The 16,914-nt window shown below is 43.2% G+C and overlaps 1 protein-coding gene across 1 annotated transcript in view; it reads left to right on the top strand.

Annotated features, from left to right (window-relative positions):
• RAPGEF5 (Rap guanine nucleotide exchange factor 5) overlaps positions 1 to 16,914 on the top strand; it is a 257,733-nt gene that overhangs the window by 163,838 nt on the left and 76,981 nt on the right. The window contains exons 10-11 of the mRNA XM_065399415.1: positions 3,208 to 3,326; positions 3,706 to 3,794. Of these exons, the coding sequence (XP_065255487.1) occupies positions 3,208 to 3,326; positions 3,706 to 3,794 (208 nt within the window). The remainder of the gene's footprint in view (positions 1 to 3,207; positions 3,327 to 3,705; positions 3,795 to 16,914) is intronic.

Consider the following 16,914-nt stretch of genomic DNA (forward strand, 5'->3'; position numbering starts at 1 on the left):
TATTGATAAAATGGGGATAATAATACAGACCTGCCTAGCTCACAAAGATATAGTACAGATTAGTTAGACAATGCCTGTACATTGTTTTGAAAAAGAAGTACTAAGTGTTTCTGTTTTGTTAAATATTTTGAATATGAAAACTTAAAATGACTAACAGAAACATATCTTGACTCACACTGTTAAATTCTACGAGGCATAGTCTTGCTAATGGCTCTGCCCTCCCTTTCGAATACTTTACATTCTCTATCCTCCTTGTTCTCTTCTCCCCATGGATGTAGGAAGGGCAGCCTGATGGTGGCCTTGGTTCAGTTTTCTTCCAACATGCATTAATTATCTCCTGGACCATACAAGATTCTAATAGGAGAAACATTCTTTCATCTTTACATGATTTCAAATGAATATCTTTTAGTCTTGAAAACACAAATGCTTTAAACCCTGGGACATGTATAGGTCCTTTCTTCATGTGATTTTATTTATTAACTGAGTCCTGAGTGAATACATTTTGCGAAGCCAAAACCTGGCCCCGTGGTCATTCTGTACTTCGAAATAAATATGCAAAGAAGACAGAAAGGAAGAACCTTGTTAAAACTTTACTATCTGGGCACTATGCAGTTAATTTGCATACTCTTATCCAAGTGGTTAATGGAGATTTTAAACAGTTTAGTTTAGTTTAGTTTAGTTTGATATTGGAAATGCTTTATGTTTAGCAGGATTTCAAATCGGAAACTATATCTTCCCAGGATAAGATATTGTTAGTGTCCTGTCAGTATGATATAGCTTCTGCCTCCACCACTGCCCACTAGTGTTCTGCACAAAATGCACATGTCTTTAATACACACTTACACACACTAGAAACCCATTTCCATATATATGCGTGTAGATGGTCCACTGATGTTGTTAATACCATACATCATATACATGCCCAATATGTATTACACCTCAAAATATCTATGGTTTCAGGGGAAATGAGTATCAGGATTAGAGGATGTCTGAGAGAGAGTTTTGTGTGTATAAACCTGTCTTTTGATGAATTGTTTGTGCTATTTTCTCTCTTTATTCTCTTTTCATTGCAGCTCAGTAAATGTGTAGGCAAAAAAACCCACATCTGGTGAAATAGAAGATTACAGTTATGCATCAGTATTCCTGTAATGTGGCTCCTCACTAATGCCCCTCGGGAGGGTTGCAATGAATATCTGACATTAATTGGTTCAGTACCAGTATGTCTGACCTTGAAGAAATTTAATAGGTCAATTCTTCATGGTTTTTTCTAATACTGAAATCATCTTAGACAGGAAGCTCTTCGGGGCAGGGATTATGTCTTCATATGTGCAGGATCAGAGCCTCTGAGTGCTACCACAAAATAAATATTAAATAATAAGGAAATAAAAGGCTAATCATAAAGCTGCACCGCTGTATGGCATCACGAACATCATTGCTTTTAGTAAATCTTTCATATCTTGGGATTCTCTATCAGCTGGTAGATGGGGGGGGGGGGGTTGGAGGGACAGAAGGAGGAGTGAGGAGAGGTACTGAGATGGGGGAGGAGTGGGCAGCTGGCTCCAGGCTGGGAAGGAGGGTCCCAACTGCTTCCAGGCACGCCCATTTCAGCCCTTCCAGGTCCTGCTCCCCGTCCTGTTCCTGAGCCCTGCAGTGGCCACTCCAGTTCTTCTGAATCCTGTTCTTGTCTGCGCCACCCTCCATATCGTGCAGGAGTTTATTTGGGGATAGAGCCCCCAGAATATTTCCATTGCAGGGGCACTAGCAGCCCCCGCTCCCTCAGCCTCCCAGTTCTACTGCTCCTGTGATGGATTATGGATACTGTACAGTTGATACATAAGTGCTAGTTTTATTGCTTCAAAAATAGGCTAAAACCTGTGTCTGATTTACTGAACAGTGAGACAAGGTGGGTGAAGTAATATATTTTATTGGACTAATTTCTGTTGGTCAGAGAGACAAACTTTCAAGCTACACAGAGCTCTTCTTGAGGTCTGGGAAAGGTATTCCCAGCATCACAGCAAAATGCAAGAAAAGATATTTGCCCACCTTGTCTCTCTAATATCCTGGGACCGACACGGCTACTACTACACTGCAAACAACAATTACTGAACAGTGTAATGCCAAACCAAATTACCATGAAGCATTTTTGATATTTTTAATACATTGTCAGAGCTGCAGCAGCAGTGGCTGAAATATCTGTTTGCATTTACGTTTCCTGCCTCTCTTTGTGCGGCTTCATGCACTTGTGGCAGGGTCTGCCAGGAGAATCTCACTGTGGTCAGAAGCTCTTCATCAGTCACTATGTTTCAATGCACGCTGCTCAGTCAGCAGCAAACCCTCATCTCGTACACTGCACAGTCAGCTTGCTTTAGTTGCTCTGTGCTCATGGATATAGGCTGCGTGAGCAGAAACGAATGATTGTTCAGCTCCCTCCTGTTTAAGGGAACCTAGATGAAGAAAATCAGTGCACTGACCCATAATGTCCAAATCTCACTTTAGCTCAGATTCAAACTATGGATGCTCATGGGGCGTAACTTCCTGTGTTGTCTTGTTTTTATAATTAAAAGGTTGTTGAGAAGGAGGGAAATTTGAATGCAAAATACAAATAGAGGCTTAGAAACATATATATGATCTTTGATCTCACTAGTTTTACTGCCTCTATTTAAACACACAAGAGTAGTTTTACAGCATGTACGTTTTGTTTGAGTAGTAAGTTACCTTCTGTTAGAGTGCTGTGAAAGTGTTTGCAATTCTGTGACTATTGTAAGCAGTCTTCCAGTTTATTAATTAAAAAAATAGTGAAACATGCATTCTTCAAATGGAAGATGAATACATCACTGGTATTGTGAATAACCCTCTAATACACTGTGCTTAAAACTGGTAACAAAAGTCACAAAGGGGAACCTTTCTTCATTTCAGCTGTCCAGCCAGATGTATTGACCCTGTTTCTTAATTTAAATACTTCAGCAAAGGGAATTCTCCCTCATTTCCAGCTCTGCTAATATATATAAAAGGCAAGCAAGAGATCTGCCCAGATGCCTGATGCATTGTGAAGCTTTGGAGTATAAATTATGGACAGAAATTGCAGTGTGTAGCAGCTTCCATAGGGAGAAAATGTAGCTCTAATCAGCTCCCTCAATTTTTTCCAAATCCCATGAGAATTTACCACTTTCTTTTTCTGTTATTCCCTCCTCCCCCTCCAAATTAAAGCAGAATGATGAAGTATCTACTATTCAAGTGAAGGAACAAGACCAAGATGTTCTGGTGCTTAGGAAAGTGTCGTCACATAGCCCAGCCCCCACATCAGGGAGTGCCGAGAATGATTGGAGGTAAGAGTTTTTTCCTTGGGCGCTCAGAGAGAGAGAGAGAGAGAGAGAGAGAGAGACGCACACACAAGCTGACTGCAGAGCTTTCAGCAGCCAGATGGACTCAGCTACCAGCAAGAGAAATAAGATGGCAAGATATTGTAGCATTTAGGGAATGTCTTTGTTATTAACTCTACACTATGGGAAGTTCCAGGCTGAGGATCTTTGACCCTCATTTAGACAGGAAGGATTCTGCTGCCTTACTAGGCAGAAAGCTTCCCTTGCCTACATTTGATGTGCCTTATTTTAAATATATTGATGAAGAGGATGAGGAGGATGAATGGAGTAGCCGCTCACAGTCTTCAGTTGAGGATGACTCTGTGGACTCTCTGCTTTCTGATAGATATGTGGTGGTATCGGGGACTCCAGAGAAGATTTTGGAGCACCTTCTGAATGACTTGCACCTAGAAGCAGTCCAAGACAAAGAGACAGGTAAGGTACAAATTGGATTCTGTTCCTAAAACACAGCTTTCTGTGTCCTCTGTTACTGTTTGTGATACTGTCTGCACATTTGGCTGACAAGCTGGCATGTAATAGTGCATATAATGACCTCTGCTGTTAAGGGTTCTAAGTGCTGTATTTAAACTCGCATGCTGGATCTGTCAGGTGACATCTTAGCTATGTTTATCAAAAGGAAATCAAATCCAGGCCAGTGGGGTTTTGTTTTTTGGTTTTGTTCCCTCTGAAATTCTCACTAGTCCTTGTTGAAAGCCAGCTGACTAATGTCACTGCCTTGGTACCTGATGTCAAATATAGGGAGGAAACGTGAGAACCCGACAATAAGAATGTGTTGAACTGAGGCACATAGCCTCTGGGCAGAAGTGTCAACAATTTAATGAAATTATTCAGCAGCTACATGCTTTGCAGCAACTTCTGCTTTTTTCATAAATGGCTTTACATTGTTGCCTACATTGCACAAGCTGCAGTGTCTATTATACAGTACTTGTCTCTTCAACCAGAGACACTAATTCTTTGTAGCCTGCAGCTATTATATTGATCAGACAACTTGATTCACAGTTTATGTAGCAGTTCAACCTTCTAACTAAATACAGATTTTGCCACCATCAAAGCACTTTTGGCATATCTGTTGCTTCATAAAAAGTCTTACAAACTTCCTTCAAAGCACAAGATATAGTATATAAGAGAATGTAGTACTTGTGGGTCTTCAACTAGAGTCTGTAATTTGTTCCAGCCTGGAGCAAATTATTATATTGATCAGGCTACTTGACATGTAGTGTATTTTTCAGCTTAGTCTCCTGGCTAAACGCACAGTTTTCTGTCACCAGAGCTCCTTTGGTAGTTTATCAGGAGTTCCTACAACCTGAAATGTATTCACCAGCATAACTACATTCACTAAAACTGTAAAGTGTCAGCACAAGATCAACCCTTCAGAGTTTCAAAATGCTGCTGAAGGGCTGTGAAATGTAGCTGGCTGGAAATGGAGTTGATATTTTTTATTGTTCCCAATGGGGTTAAACTGCACATTCTCAATGCTTGTGAATATGCCCCACTACAAAGGAGATTACTAAGAATAAACACGTTTAAAAGGATTAAAGTGACAAAAAGTATAAATAACATCTGTGACTCGCATAGGAATCTTAGTGTCCATTCTCAGAACAAGTCAGTAGTTTATTGTTGGACAGAATTTATTTTCTTACCAATGATGCATAATTTACACAGAGAATAATCCAAAAGAAATGCAAACTGTCTGATTATTATGATGTTCCCTGTGCTGCTTCTGTCTGCCTAGAGATTAATATTTTGTGCAGAGAAAGCACCACTGTCTGACTGTTCTGTTTCCTCAGGTATAATATAATAGTGCTGTGTATAAATTTACTTGTACCAATTCCCAGGCTGAATTACAGAAGTGGTTCATGAAAGGATATTGCTGGCAGAGTAATTCAGATCAGGGAAAAGTTCACTTATACATATTAGCATATGTAGATTTGGGGAGATTAGCTGGTCACTCCTATAAACTGCTGTTAGTTTTGTTTATAACCTCATAATCCTACTGGAGAATGTTGAGGGTCTTCAGTAATGTTCTGCATTATTTTTTAAGTACAAAGAATTGCTGGCTTGGCTAAATCAGATATCTAGTATATCTTGACTTTTTATTACGTCTGTTTTACCTCCCTGCTTATTTTTTCCCATGGGGGTCCCAGCTCAGCTGCTCTGGCTTGACTGGCTGTAAGGAGATGATGATATATCCTTTTAAGCTGAATGTCTCAGCTCTGCAGTGTGGTCAGTAGAAGCTGGGTACTGTTCAGAAAACAAGAATTTAGAGTCTGACGATGGATTCAGATTTCCATAAAAACAATGAAATGGCTGGCCCTAAACCATGACCAGTTGACCTGCAGTTACATGACAACACCTGTGCTATTATTGTTTTCCTTTTAATTATACAGTAATATGGGGCTTATCTTTAAAAAATTGACTTTAGGTGCTACATTTTCAAATGAAGGCACAATGGAGTCACCTGTCAAAATTCATGTAAGTCCATTGTAGAACCACTTACTTCCTAACCACAAACATTTGGTGTGAAAATGTGGGGTGTTGGCTGCACATCTTTGTGGTAGCACCTACAGGACCTATGCAAATGCCTACACAGCAAAGCCTCGGGTGGAGGGGGCTGTTTCAATGCAGTGTAGACTTCTGGGTTCAGGCTAGAGCCTGAGCTCTGGGACCCTCCCACCTTGCAGGGTCCTAGAGTCTGGGATCCAGCCCGAGCCTGGAAGTTTACGCTGCAATGAAATTGCCCTACAAGCCCGAGTCAGCTGGCATGGGCCAGATGCGGGTTTCTCATTGCAGTGTAGACATATCCTCAGTGGACCACAGAGCTAGTGGCTCCTCTGTTTGCCTTGAAGCTACTTCTACCGGTTATTAGGGACACTCTTTTAACCTATTCCACCAACATACATTCAGCAATGACACTGTTATGTTGCAGAGTAATGACATCCTGAGTCATTTGAACCATTACCTTTGTAAGATGGTACAATCATGCTTTAACTGACAGCAATTGGGTATATACAATCCACCTTCCCAGAGAGCTGAAGGCATAGCGATGTGCCCTTTACTTAATAGTCCAAGATGGCTGGCAGGTCCCCATTTGTTTTTTGAAACCACAAAGAATATTGTTAGGGTTGATTGTTCAGTATGACTGGCTCTTTGGCACTGATCTGTAACTGATGTGAGAGAATTTGCACTCCAGTGGACGTCACAAAATCAGGATAATTTAGTCTGAGAGAGCGAGAAAGTAATACACTGCCCTAACATATGTGATCATTTCTTTCTCTAGCACTTGGTCCACAGAGAGGATAAGAGCCTACTATTGCTATCAGCTAACAGTCCTTTACATAGAAATACTTTCAGTTGATATTTTGAGAGACTTTGGAAACTTCCCCCAAAACTCTGTGGGGGAACTTGGTAAAGTAAAAGAGCAAAAATAAATGACAATTTCGTTTTTATTTTCATGTTCATAGGGAGGAATAAGAGTTTAGCAGAGTTAACATACAGTAGAGCATGTAATATAATAATGTTTTTAGTTGTTGAGAAAGATAAGCTCCAGTATTAATGCCCTCTAACCCTAAAAACCCACTAATTTCCTTCACATATATAGATTGTGAATTTATGTTTTCTGATCTCTAAAAGCTGGAGAGAAGAAAATTAAATATTATAACAGAATTTAAAAAAAAATAGACTGTAATAGAATGTTACAATAGCCAAGATGAGTTGTTTGCAAATAAATTTCAATGCTAGGCTCAAGGTTAAAATTTTACAGGACCTTTAGCCAGTAAAGTACTGGTGGTTTTTAAGTTATTGGGTCAGCCGAAGCTACAGAATTAATAGAATAATCTACTTGAGGGGATTTAAACTGAATAAAGCTAGCTAGTTTCACAGGCAAGACAATTGCAGGGAGAGTATTCCCCCACCCCAGTCACAGAAGTCTGCTTGGTACTGCTAGAGAAAAGGAAGAAATATAGGAAGCCAAAGAAATGTTTTTTTCTTTTTTCTTTAAGATGTTTAATTTTTCCATCTGAAGCTCTTATACCACCGGTGATCTATTACAGAAGGGGCTCAGTCCTGTGTTCCTTGAGTTTCCATAACTCCCATTGATGTCTGTGGGAGTTTGGGGTGGGAAAGGAAAGCATGATTGGGGACCATAATGACTAAACACAAGTTATTGTAGTTTGTATAACTAAATGGTAACCTTGCATTAAACGTGCATTACTGCTACCATGTTACCTTCATATATACTTTAGTAGTGCAGCTCACCTGTTAATATCCTGATGTTATAAATTTGATGGTATAGCATAATTACTGCACCTGATGAAGTTTGAGTGACGGGGTAGTGCAAAACTGCCACACTTTAAAAAATTGTGCTAAGTACAATGGACCATGACATTCATAAAGGAAATGCACTGGTTCCAGAGTCTAGAAGAGGGATGGGCAAACTACGGCCCGGGGGTCGCATCTGGCCCTTCAGAGTTTTAACCTGGCCCTCGAGGTCCTACCGGGGAGCGGAGTCAGGGGCTTGCCCTGCTCCGGCGCTCCAGCCGGGGAGCAGGGTCGGGGGCTTGCCCCACTCTGTGTGTGCTGTGGCTTGTGGAAACAGCGGCACATTCCCTCTCCAGCTCCTACACGTACGGGTAGCCAGGGGGCTCCGCACGCTGTCCCTGCCCCAGCTGCCGCCCCTGCAGCTCCCATTGGCTGGGAACCAATGGGAACTGCAGGGACGGTGCCTGTGGACGGGGCAGTGCGCAGAGCTGCCTGGCTCCGTCTCCATGTAGGAGCCAGAGTGGGGACATGCCGCTGCTTCCAGGAGCTGCTTGAGGTAAGTGCCGCCTGGAGTCTGCACCCCTGGCCCCCTCCCGTGCCCCAACCCCCTGCCGCAGCCCTGATCTCCCTTCTGCCCTCCGAACCCCTCAGTTCCAGCCTGGAGCACCCTCCTGCACCCGCAACCCCTCATACCTAGACCCACCCCAGAGCCTGCACCCCTGGCCAGAGCCCTCACTCCCCTCCCCGCACCCCAACCTCCTGCCCCAGCCTGGAGCCCCCTTCTACATCCTGAACTCCTCATTTCTGGCCCCACCCTAGAGCCTGCACCCCCAGCCGAAGCCCTCACCCCCCCCCCCGCACCACAACCCCCAATTTTGTGAGCATTCATGACCCGCCATACAATTTCCATACCAAGACGTGGCCCTCGAGCCAAAAAGTTTGCCCACCCCGGTCTAGAAGTAAAACCCACCATGCAAACTAAATTTCCATAGTATGGACCCAATTGTCCTATCTGCTTGTGTGCCAGAAAGGATAAAATCCTTATGGATGTAGGGAGGGAAAGGCTCAGAAGAGGGCAGTGCCACCTCCACAGCATCATTTACTTCTTTCCCCTGGGCCTGCTGAAGCTGCTCCAACAGGATCCCTGCAAGGACTGGGCTCTTTCTGGGATATAGGCCCAAGATCAGAGAGCCAGCGTTAGGAGAACAGCTGCTGTTCCACCCTACCTTGTCTCCACCGTACCTCACCCCAAATCCATGGATCTTACTGGCTGTTTTACTCCATACTGTGGCTCCCTCTGGGGAGTTCTGGGGCAGTGGCTGATGATGGAATAAGCCATGCTACCAAGGAGTTGGAGAGAACTGAGAGTGATTGTAGGGGTTCAAACCCCCTTCTGCTTTCCTTGGAGTAGAAGACAAACCCCAATTCCTTTGATGGAAAAGTGGAGAGGAAACTGTGTTTCCTGCCAATTGTGTCAGAGTTGCTTAGCTGGGAGATGATAGGCCCCCTGTACTTGGGACTTCTGAGAGTCAGATTTGCCAAAGAAGAAAAGCAACCTACAATATGTCATTAGGCAATAATAGTACATCATTCCTATTCTCCCCTCAATTTTTCCCCATTGTAATGAATTCCTTTACCCATACTAATTGCCAACTCTTGCCATGTTAAGAGGGCAATTGGCAGCCTTCAGAAGGGTCAGCTCTATAGTTGTGCGTTTGTGTTTGTTTATGCCTAGCTGCAGTAGTATTGTAAATGGCTCACAAAAACACTGCATAGACTATTTAAAACGTTAGACCTTAGACCTTAGTCCATTCCGTGCTTTGCTGTACATTGGGCTACCCACATTTGCCATCCTTGCCTATCAACTGCCCTTCTCGCTAAATCTTCCCATTTCATGTTGAGGTGCTTGATGTCATTCAGAACTGTTCATGTCCATGTTATTCCTCTTTTTCTTCTTGCGTTTTCTGGTTTCCATTCCAGGGCGGTATTTTGGTAAGCATTCTTTTTCCATTCTCCGCACATGTCCCAGCCACTGATGTCTTCTTTTGTAGATTATTTGTGAGAGGGTGCCTTGTCCGGTAATTTTTCTGACTTCTTCATTCATCTTCCTATCTCTATATGTTGTTCCCAATATTCTTCTCAGACATTTGTGATGGAATGCATTCAGCTTTTGCGTATCTTTCTTGGTCAGTTGCCATGTCTCACTGCTATATGTGATGGTGATAACAATTGCTTTGTACACGTTCAGTTTTGTCTTGAGGGAGGTGTTTTTGACTTGCCAGATGTTTGTGTCTTCCAAATGCAGCGTTTGCCTTCCCGATTCTTCTTCTTCTTATTTCCTCAGAACTGGTAAGATCAAATAGATACAATGATTACAATCTAATCAATATGCCATGCCACTTACCTTTCCAAAAAGTAAACTCAGATAGTTTTTTAAATAGGCCCATGGCACTCCTTAATTTAAGGGTTTAGGACCTTCCCTAGACACAAGACAGTGGAGCAAAGATACGAGTTGCAGTTTTGCACATCTTTGGACCTCCGGTATTCTTCCTGAAATGGAATATATGGAGTTAAAAGCTCAAATATATCAGTAGGATAAAGTCCATTTGTGGCTTTGAAAAATTACAATGAAGGATTTGGATTTAGTTCGTACACCAGCTGCTGGTTCAGAGGGGCAAAGTGGTGGATAGGCAGATTCTCTTCTGCTACCCCCAGCTTAATTCTCATGGCCACATTCTACACTAGCTGCAGGCCACAGATCAGCCCCTTATAGAGCCCTATATGCAGCACATTGCAGTAATCCACACAGACACACAGACATGCATTATGTTTCCTGTTCAGTAGAGCTGGTTTGAACATTTTTGACTAAATGAAATTTCAGCTAAATATGCTCTTTCAATAATATATTCCAATATGGAATGAAAACAAATGTCAAAACCTCAGAAGTGGCCACAAAATGGAATTGTCGTCCTCTGGGGGGCTCTACTGATGAATGCAAGGAAGAACCACCTGATATAACGCGACCCGATATAACACGAATTCGGATATAACGTGGCAAAGCAGCACTCCAGGGGGGCGGGGCTGCACGCTCCAGTGGATCAAAGCAAGTTCGATATAATGTGGTTTCACCTATAATGCGGTAAGATTTTTTGGCTCCCGAGGACAGTGTTATATCTGGGTAGAGGTGTATTGGGCCTTAAGAAAGTAAAACAAAAATATATGGCCAAACTCTGAGGTAAATCAGAAGTGTACATTTTACCTTCTGTGTGCCCCTCGAGGCCTGGTTCTCCTCTCACTGGATCAGTGTAAAACCTGTGTGAGAGGGGTTTGAGGCTCTCTGTACTTTCTTATATTCCCTTAATCCCTTTCCTCCCACTTACTGTTATGTAATTTACAATTCCTTATACTTGGGTCTGGATTTTGCTCCTAAACCAATAATGATGCATTACATATCACATTACACATCTGTAATACATACAGTGGATTCAATGCTATCAATCCTACTTGGGAAAACATATAGTTGCCCCTTTCTTGACTAACAGCAGATTCTGTGGCCTTGCAACTCAGTTTGCTGTTAGAGCCGAAATTGGGAGACACAGCAGAGTAATTCTTGGTGCAATTCTTTTATGTGCAGAATGTACACAAGTCTTGTTCCTTGAATGGAAGAGGTCACAAACAGCACACTGACAATTCCCTCTTTTAGTGTCCTCAGCCAATCTTTGCACCACTGCACTTTACCAAGAGGCAGCTCTCTTGGGCCCAGGGCCGGCTCCAGAGTTTTGGCTGCCCCAAGCAGCCAAAAAAAAGCCGCGATCGCGATCTGCGACGGCAATTTGGCGGGAGGTCCTTCGCTCCGAGCGGGAGTGAGGGACCTTCCGCCGAATTGCCGCCGAATAGCTGGACGTGCCGCCCCCCTCCGGAGTGGCCGCCCCAAGCACCTGCTTGCCAGGCTGGTGCCTGGAGCCGGCCCTGCCTGGGCCTCTGTTGTCTTTGACTCTCACTCCAATCTAACTGCTAAAACAGTGTTGTTTCCCTTTCCTGCCTTATCCTCTGGGCTTTTTACCTGAGAAACTCACCCAGGAGTGCATGGTCTTGAAAAGCAAAGCCTGCTCATCAGTTCTCCTTTTGTGTTGCTCCTGTACAACGCAAAGGAACCCTAGGAAGGTTGATGGCCCATTGGGACAAAAGAGGGTGAGTGTACATTGACTCATAGAACATGCATGACTTTAGCACCTTTTGCCATAGCTATTTAGTAGGAAGTCATTTCATATAAAAGAACATAGAGCTTCTTCCTAAGGCCTCCCTGTAATATTATATAACATGAGAATTGTGCCTTCTTAGAGGTTAATTAGAAAATAAGTTTGTGATTGTGGGGGAGTGGGGAGTTGGAGTTACATAAGTATGCTGAAAACACACAAAACTATATCATGAAATACTGAATGTTTCTTTCAGAGAATACAGCCCATGCACTGTACTCAGGGAATTCCAATGTTTCCAGTGTAGTCTGGGTTCAGAGTTGCTATAGTACAATGATTTTTTTGTGAGATTAGAGTTTTCTGAGAAATGAAAAAGAGCACATTCATTACCCACCCACAGCATATGAAGGAAGGACTCACTCACAGAATAAGGATCTGCACTAAGTTATAGTATGTTCATTAAAAACCTGAAACAAGTCTGTTCTACAAAGATTTTCTATAAACTAAATTTTCTCCCCTGCTATTAATGCTCTCCACCCTTTCCTCAGCAATTCCTCATAAGGAGGCCACAGTTCAAACAGTTTTGTACTACATAGAAGCCAAAATCCTCGCCTTTTGTGATTAGGAGCAGCGCTGTTTTTGATTACAGCCAAACTATAATTCACAGTTACGTTAACAGATCTGCATCTTGCAGTCTATTATTACTGATCTTTGTGATATCTTTGTGGATACTGTACTGGTGCAATTGTTTTCTTTTCCAGCCCTCACTTTAGCCTTTCTACACTAAGGGCTAGTCCACACTTACCGGGTAGTTCGACGGCTGCGGATCGAAGTTCCGAGTTCGATTTATCGCATCTGGTGTGGACGCGATAAATCGAACCAGGAAGTGATCCCCGTCGACTGCGGTACTCCAGCTAGACGAGAGGAGTACCGCGAAGTCGACGGGGGAGCCTGCCTGCCGCGTGTGGACCGCGTCTGAACCGCGGTAAGTTCGAAGTAAGGTATGTCGAATTCAGCTACGTTATTCACGTAGCTGAATTTGCGTACCTTACTTCGACTTGGGGGGTAAGTGTAGACCAAGCCTAAGACCTTATGCTGAAACTAACATAAAAAGAAATAAAAAAACAAAAACCAAACCAACAATTTCCCCTCTCTCCTCACAAAACCCCCCACTGCTCACAAATAGCTTTTGTGATTATTGATTAAAATGGAGTTTTAGGTTAATTCTGTATGTGTAATTTGCAAATGAGTAGTTAGACCTTTTACAGTTTCTTTAGGATCCCCCAAAAGTAACTGCAAAATTTCGAATTGCTCTTCAACACTAAACACCTCTACTGCAGCACACTCTGAAACAAGTGTACAAATACAGCATTGCCTACTATGGCTTATGTAAACTAATGCAAGAGAAACAGACTTTAATTTAAAACATCCAGCGTGGACGCTGTAGAGTGGTGGCCATAGGGAACCGGTCCTGATCCTCCTCCACCTGGCCCCAGTGGAAGCTAGAAGGGCCTATTGCTACTTTCTAACTTCCACCACTAGCATGCACTTCAGAGCTTATACCAGCTGAGCATCAGCTGTAATAGAGCTCAGCTCCATTATGCACTGTCCCCTGACATGCCACTTCCTCTCTCTAATTGAGGGGGCAGCTGACGTAGGAAGCAGCAACACAAGCAGATATTTCTCCTACGAAGGGGATAATTCTCCTGTGGAATCTCTAGCCAGTTTAATTTGAAATTAGGCAGATGGTACAGACCAGAGAATTCAGACACTGTGTTTAATTTTGGATAGTTCTAATGGGAACACTTTTATGAAACTTCAGATGTTTCTGAAAAAAGGAAATATTTGAGCAAGATGCTGTTGGCCCAGTGCAAAAGCTTTGTGAATTAGAAGGCCATCGGAAACCTACGTATGTTCACAATGCATGCTCTAGGAGCAGAGACTTGATCCTCAAGGGGGCTAAGCACTACTTTGGGGTGCTCAGCATCTCTCAGGAGATGCTATAAGTTGTGCATTTAGGGCCCAGACCCATACCACTGAAATCAGTATGAGTTTTGCCACTGACTTGAATGAGAGCAGAGTTGAGCTACTTTGACAGCCAGAAATAGTGCCTTTTGAAATCAGGGAGTCCAAAGCATTGCATGCTCAGTGTCACCAACCTTTTTGAGTGTTACTAGTTCTAGCAAAAGGAAAGATTTGGAATAACATCAGCTACTGAAACAAAATAAATTGCATATCTCGTTTTTAATTATTATTATTTTTTTTAGACAAGGTGGAAAAATAGCTGCTTGACTTGTGATTGTGACAGCAGCTCCAATCGCAGTCAGTGGAGTGTCACTGAAGTCATAAGATGACCTTCTCTCAGTTCAGAAATATCTGTCACATCTTTCCAAAGTAAACTCAGTATCCTGTCTCTGAAGTTCAAAAGTCATGTTAAGGGGGATGCAGCCAGAGAAATTTTGGGGCAAAGTAAATGGTGCAAAAATCAATGTAGACAAGAAGGGCCATTGATTGATCTCATTTTGTTGACTATTAATTACAATAATTTGCTGATGTTTTGCTGTGACAGCATTTTGAACCAAATTGTGATTTTATTCTTTCATTTGAACTTGAACCTTGATAGAGCTGCAAATTGCTAAAATTAGAGATGTAAACACCAAGAGTCATACTGCTCACATGGGGAATGATATGTGCCTTTTAAATGAAGCCACTGTGGCTTTTTATTTACCTTCTTAATTCTATTTCTTTTTCTTTATGCCCCACCTCCTCCAAATTCCATTATCCCTCCTTTTCCTGCCCTTAGAGCTTTTTTTCTGAATTCAACAATCAAAGCTGTTCTTTCAGTTCCCCCCATCCTCTTTATTACCTAGCATTTGTGGGTATTTGTTGATCTACTCGCAGAGATCTCTGAAATGGACAGAATAGATAAACAGAAAAATTAAGTAGATAGAAAGACAAATCCTGATGTCTTTTTTGCCCTTTCCTAAATGTGATTTTAGAGCTCCATTGTCAACACAATAATGAAACCTTTGTGCTTGGAAACTGGCACTCCCTCCCACTGATCAATGTAAAGCCTTGTCTGTGTGATTTTGTTTGTTGTTGTGGATGTCGGTACATCATACTGACTACACAGCCATAAACTGGATGCAAAAAAACCTACTCCAAGTAGCATTAGTCAAATCCCTGGTGTGCACTTCATTAACATTCTCCAAGCAACAGTAAGCTTACAACATTTTAAAAAAAATCCTGGAATAGAATGGAAATCTCTAGCTATGGGCAAATGATAACATTTAGAATATTAAAGTGACCACTGCTTTACCTCATCTCCGCACCTAAACCCTGCTGTCTCTAAAGATAACTACATAATAGGCAGTTAGAGAAATTCTGACTTCCTATTTGAGTATATACCAGCAAGAGATCTGCAGTATTGATAGGTAACAATTTGAGTACCTCAAAACTCCGCAGAACCCACCTGTTTTCTAATAAGTTAAAATACCTCCATTGTCATGCCTCTTTCTGCTTCACAGTTATTAACAAAGAACTCTTTTTCTGAAGGGGGACTGGATGATTCCTGGAACTGGTAACTAGATACATAGCCTTTTTCTTATAGGTCATTGGTTCAATTTGTGATTGTTAGTGTTAGTTCATGACCATTTGATGGCCCATGTAAAATGAGTTCATGGAGGCAGGTGTCCATGTCAAACTACCATCTCACTGGGCAGTAAATAGCACCCATCTTGTAATTCTCAGTACAAAAGGACTGACTGACCATGGAGACTGCCCCCTTACACCTAACCGCTAGAGCTGGTCCTCCAGAACAGGGCAGAGACACATTGCTGGGGGCAGAGTCATATGGCTGCTACCCATGCTGTCCTTGTGATTTCTCGGATTCCAGTCTCTACACCTGTAAATAAGACACTTTTCACAAAGTGGCACTTTCTACATTGCTATTGTATTGAATTTTGGGGTCATTGGCTCTAGGATGGGGTGAGGCTATAACTACTTATCTTCCAAAACCACTTGTAGAGCATATGTAAATAACTTTTTAGGGAATGGGGGTGGGAGGTTCACTTTGTAAGGATATAGCTCTTTTTAGCACCAGTGAGTGTTATATCTGCATATCAAGCTAAGATTAGTGTCCCTTAATTAATCTGCACTTACATAGCAATCTGTCATATTTAAGGAGTTCTGTTGAAAGCCAGTTATTTAAAAAGGAGTCTTAGGGCTTGTCTCCACAAACTTAGTTCGTGGCAAACGGGGGTGTGAATTTATTCTGCAATAACCAATTGTCGGTGTGGACCCTGCTGACATGCATTAACAGTTCCTTTGTGCACTTTGATCTGCCCCTCTTTGAAGGGAGTAGATCAAAGAACAGTAAGGAACTATTAGTGTGCATCAGAAGGGTTCACATGGACAGTTGGTCCGCAGCAGGCTCGTGCAGGGTAAATTCGCACCCTAGCTTGCCGTGAACTAAATGTTTGTGTAGACAAGCCCTGAAAGTGCACAAGTCTAATGCTTCCTTCTGTGAGAGAGAAGCAACTGCAAATTTCAACTCGGGGAATTTCCTATAAACAGGGCCGGCTCTAGGATTTTTGCCGCCCCAAGCAAAAACAATTTTGGCCGCCCCCCCCCCCCCCCCGTTTTTTTCTTACCCCACCTCCGCCCCTTCCCCAAATCCCCAGCCCTGCCTCGTCCCCCCAGGCTCTCAAGCCTGGGAGGGAGGGAGGGAGGGAGGGGGAGAAGCGGCGCGCGCGCTGCGGCCACTCGGAGTCTCCCCCTCCCTCCCAGGCTCTCAAACCTGGGAGGGAGGGGGAGCAGCGGCGTGCGAATCAGCTGTTTCGCGCGCCGCGGCCGCTCGGGGTCTCCCCCTCCCTCCCAGGTTTGAGAGCCTGGGAGGGAGGGTGAGTAGCGGCACGCGAGCGGCAGCAGCAGCGGAGGTGAGCTAGGGCGGCCGGGGCACATTTTTAGGGGCGGCATTCTGGCGCCGGCCATGCTGCCCCTAAAAATGTGCCGCCCCAAGCACCAGCTTGTTTTGCTGGTGCCTAGAGCCGGCCCTGCCTATAAAGTCTTGGCAGGGGAAT

The sequence above is a fragment of the Emys orbicularis genome, chromosome 2 (assembly GCF_028017835.1).
Source record: "Emys orbicularis isolate rEmyOrb1 chromosome 2, rEmyOrb1.hap1, whole genome shotgun sequence".
Classification (NCBI taxonomy): Eukaryota; Metazoa; Chordata; order Testudines; family Emydidae; genus Emys; species Emys orbicularis.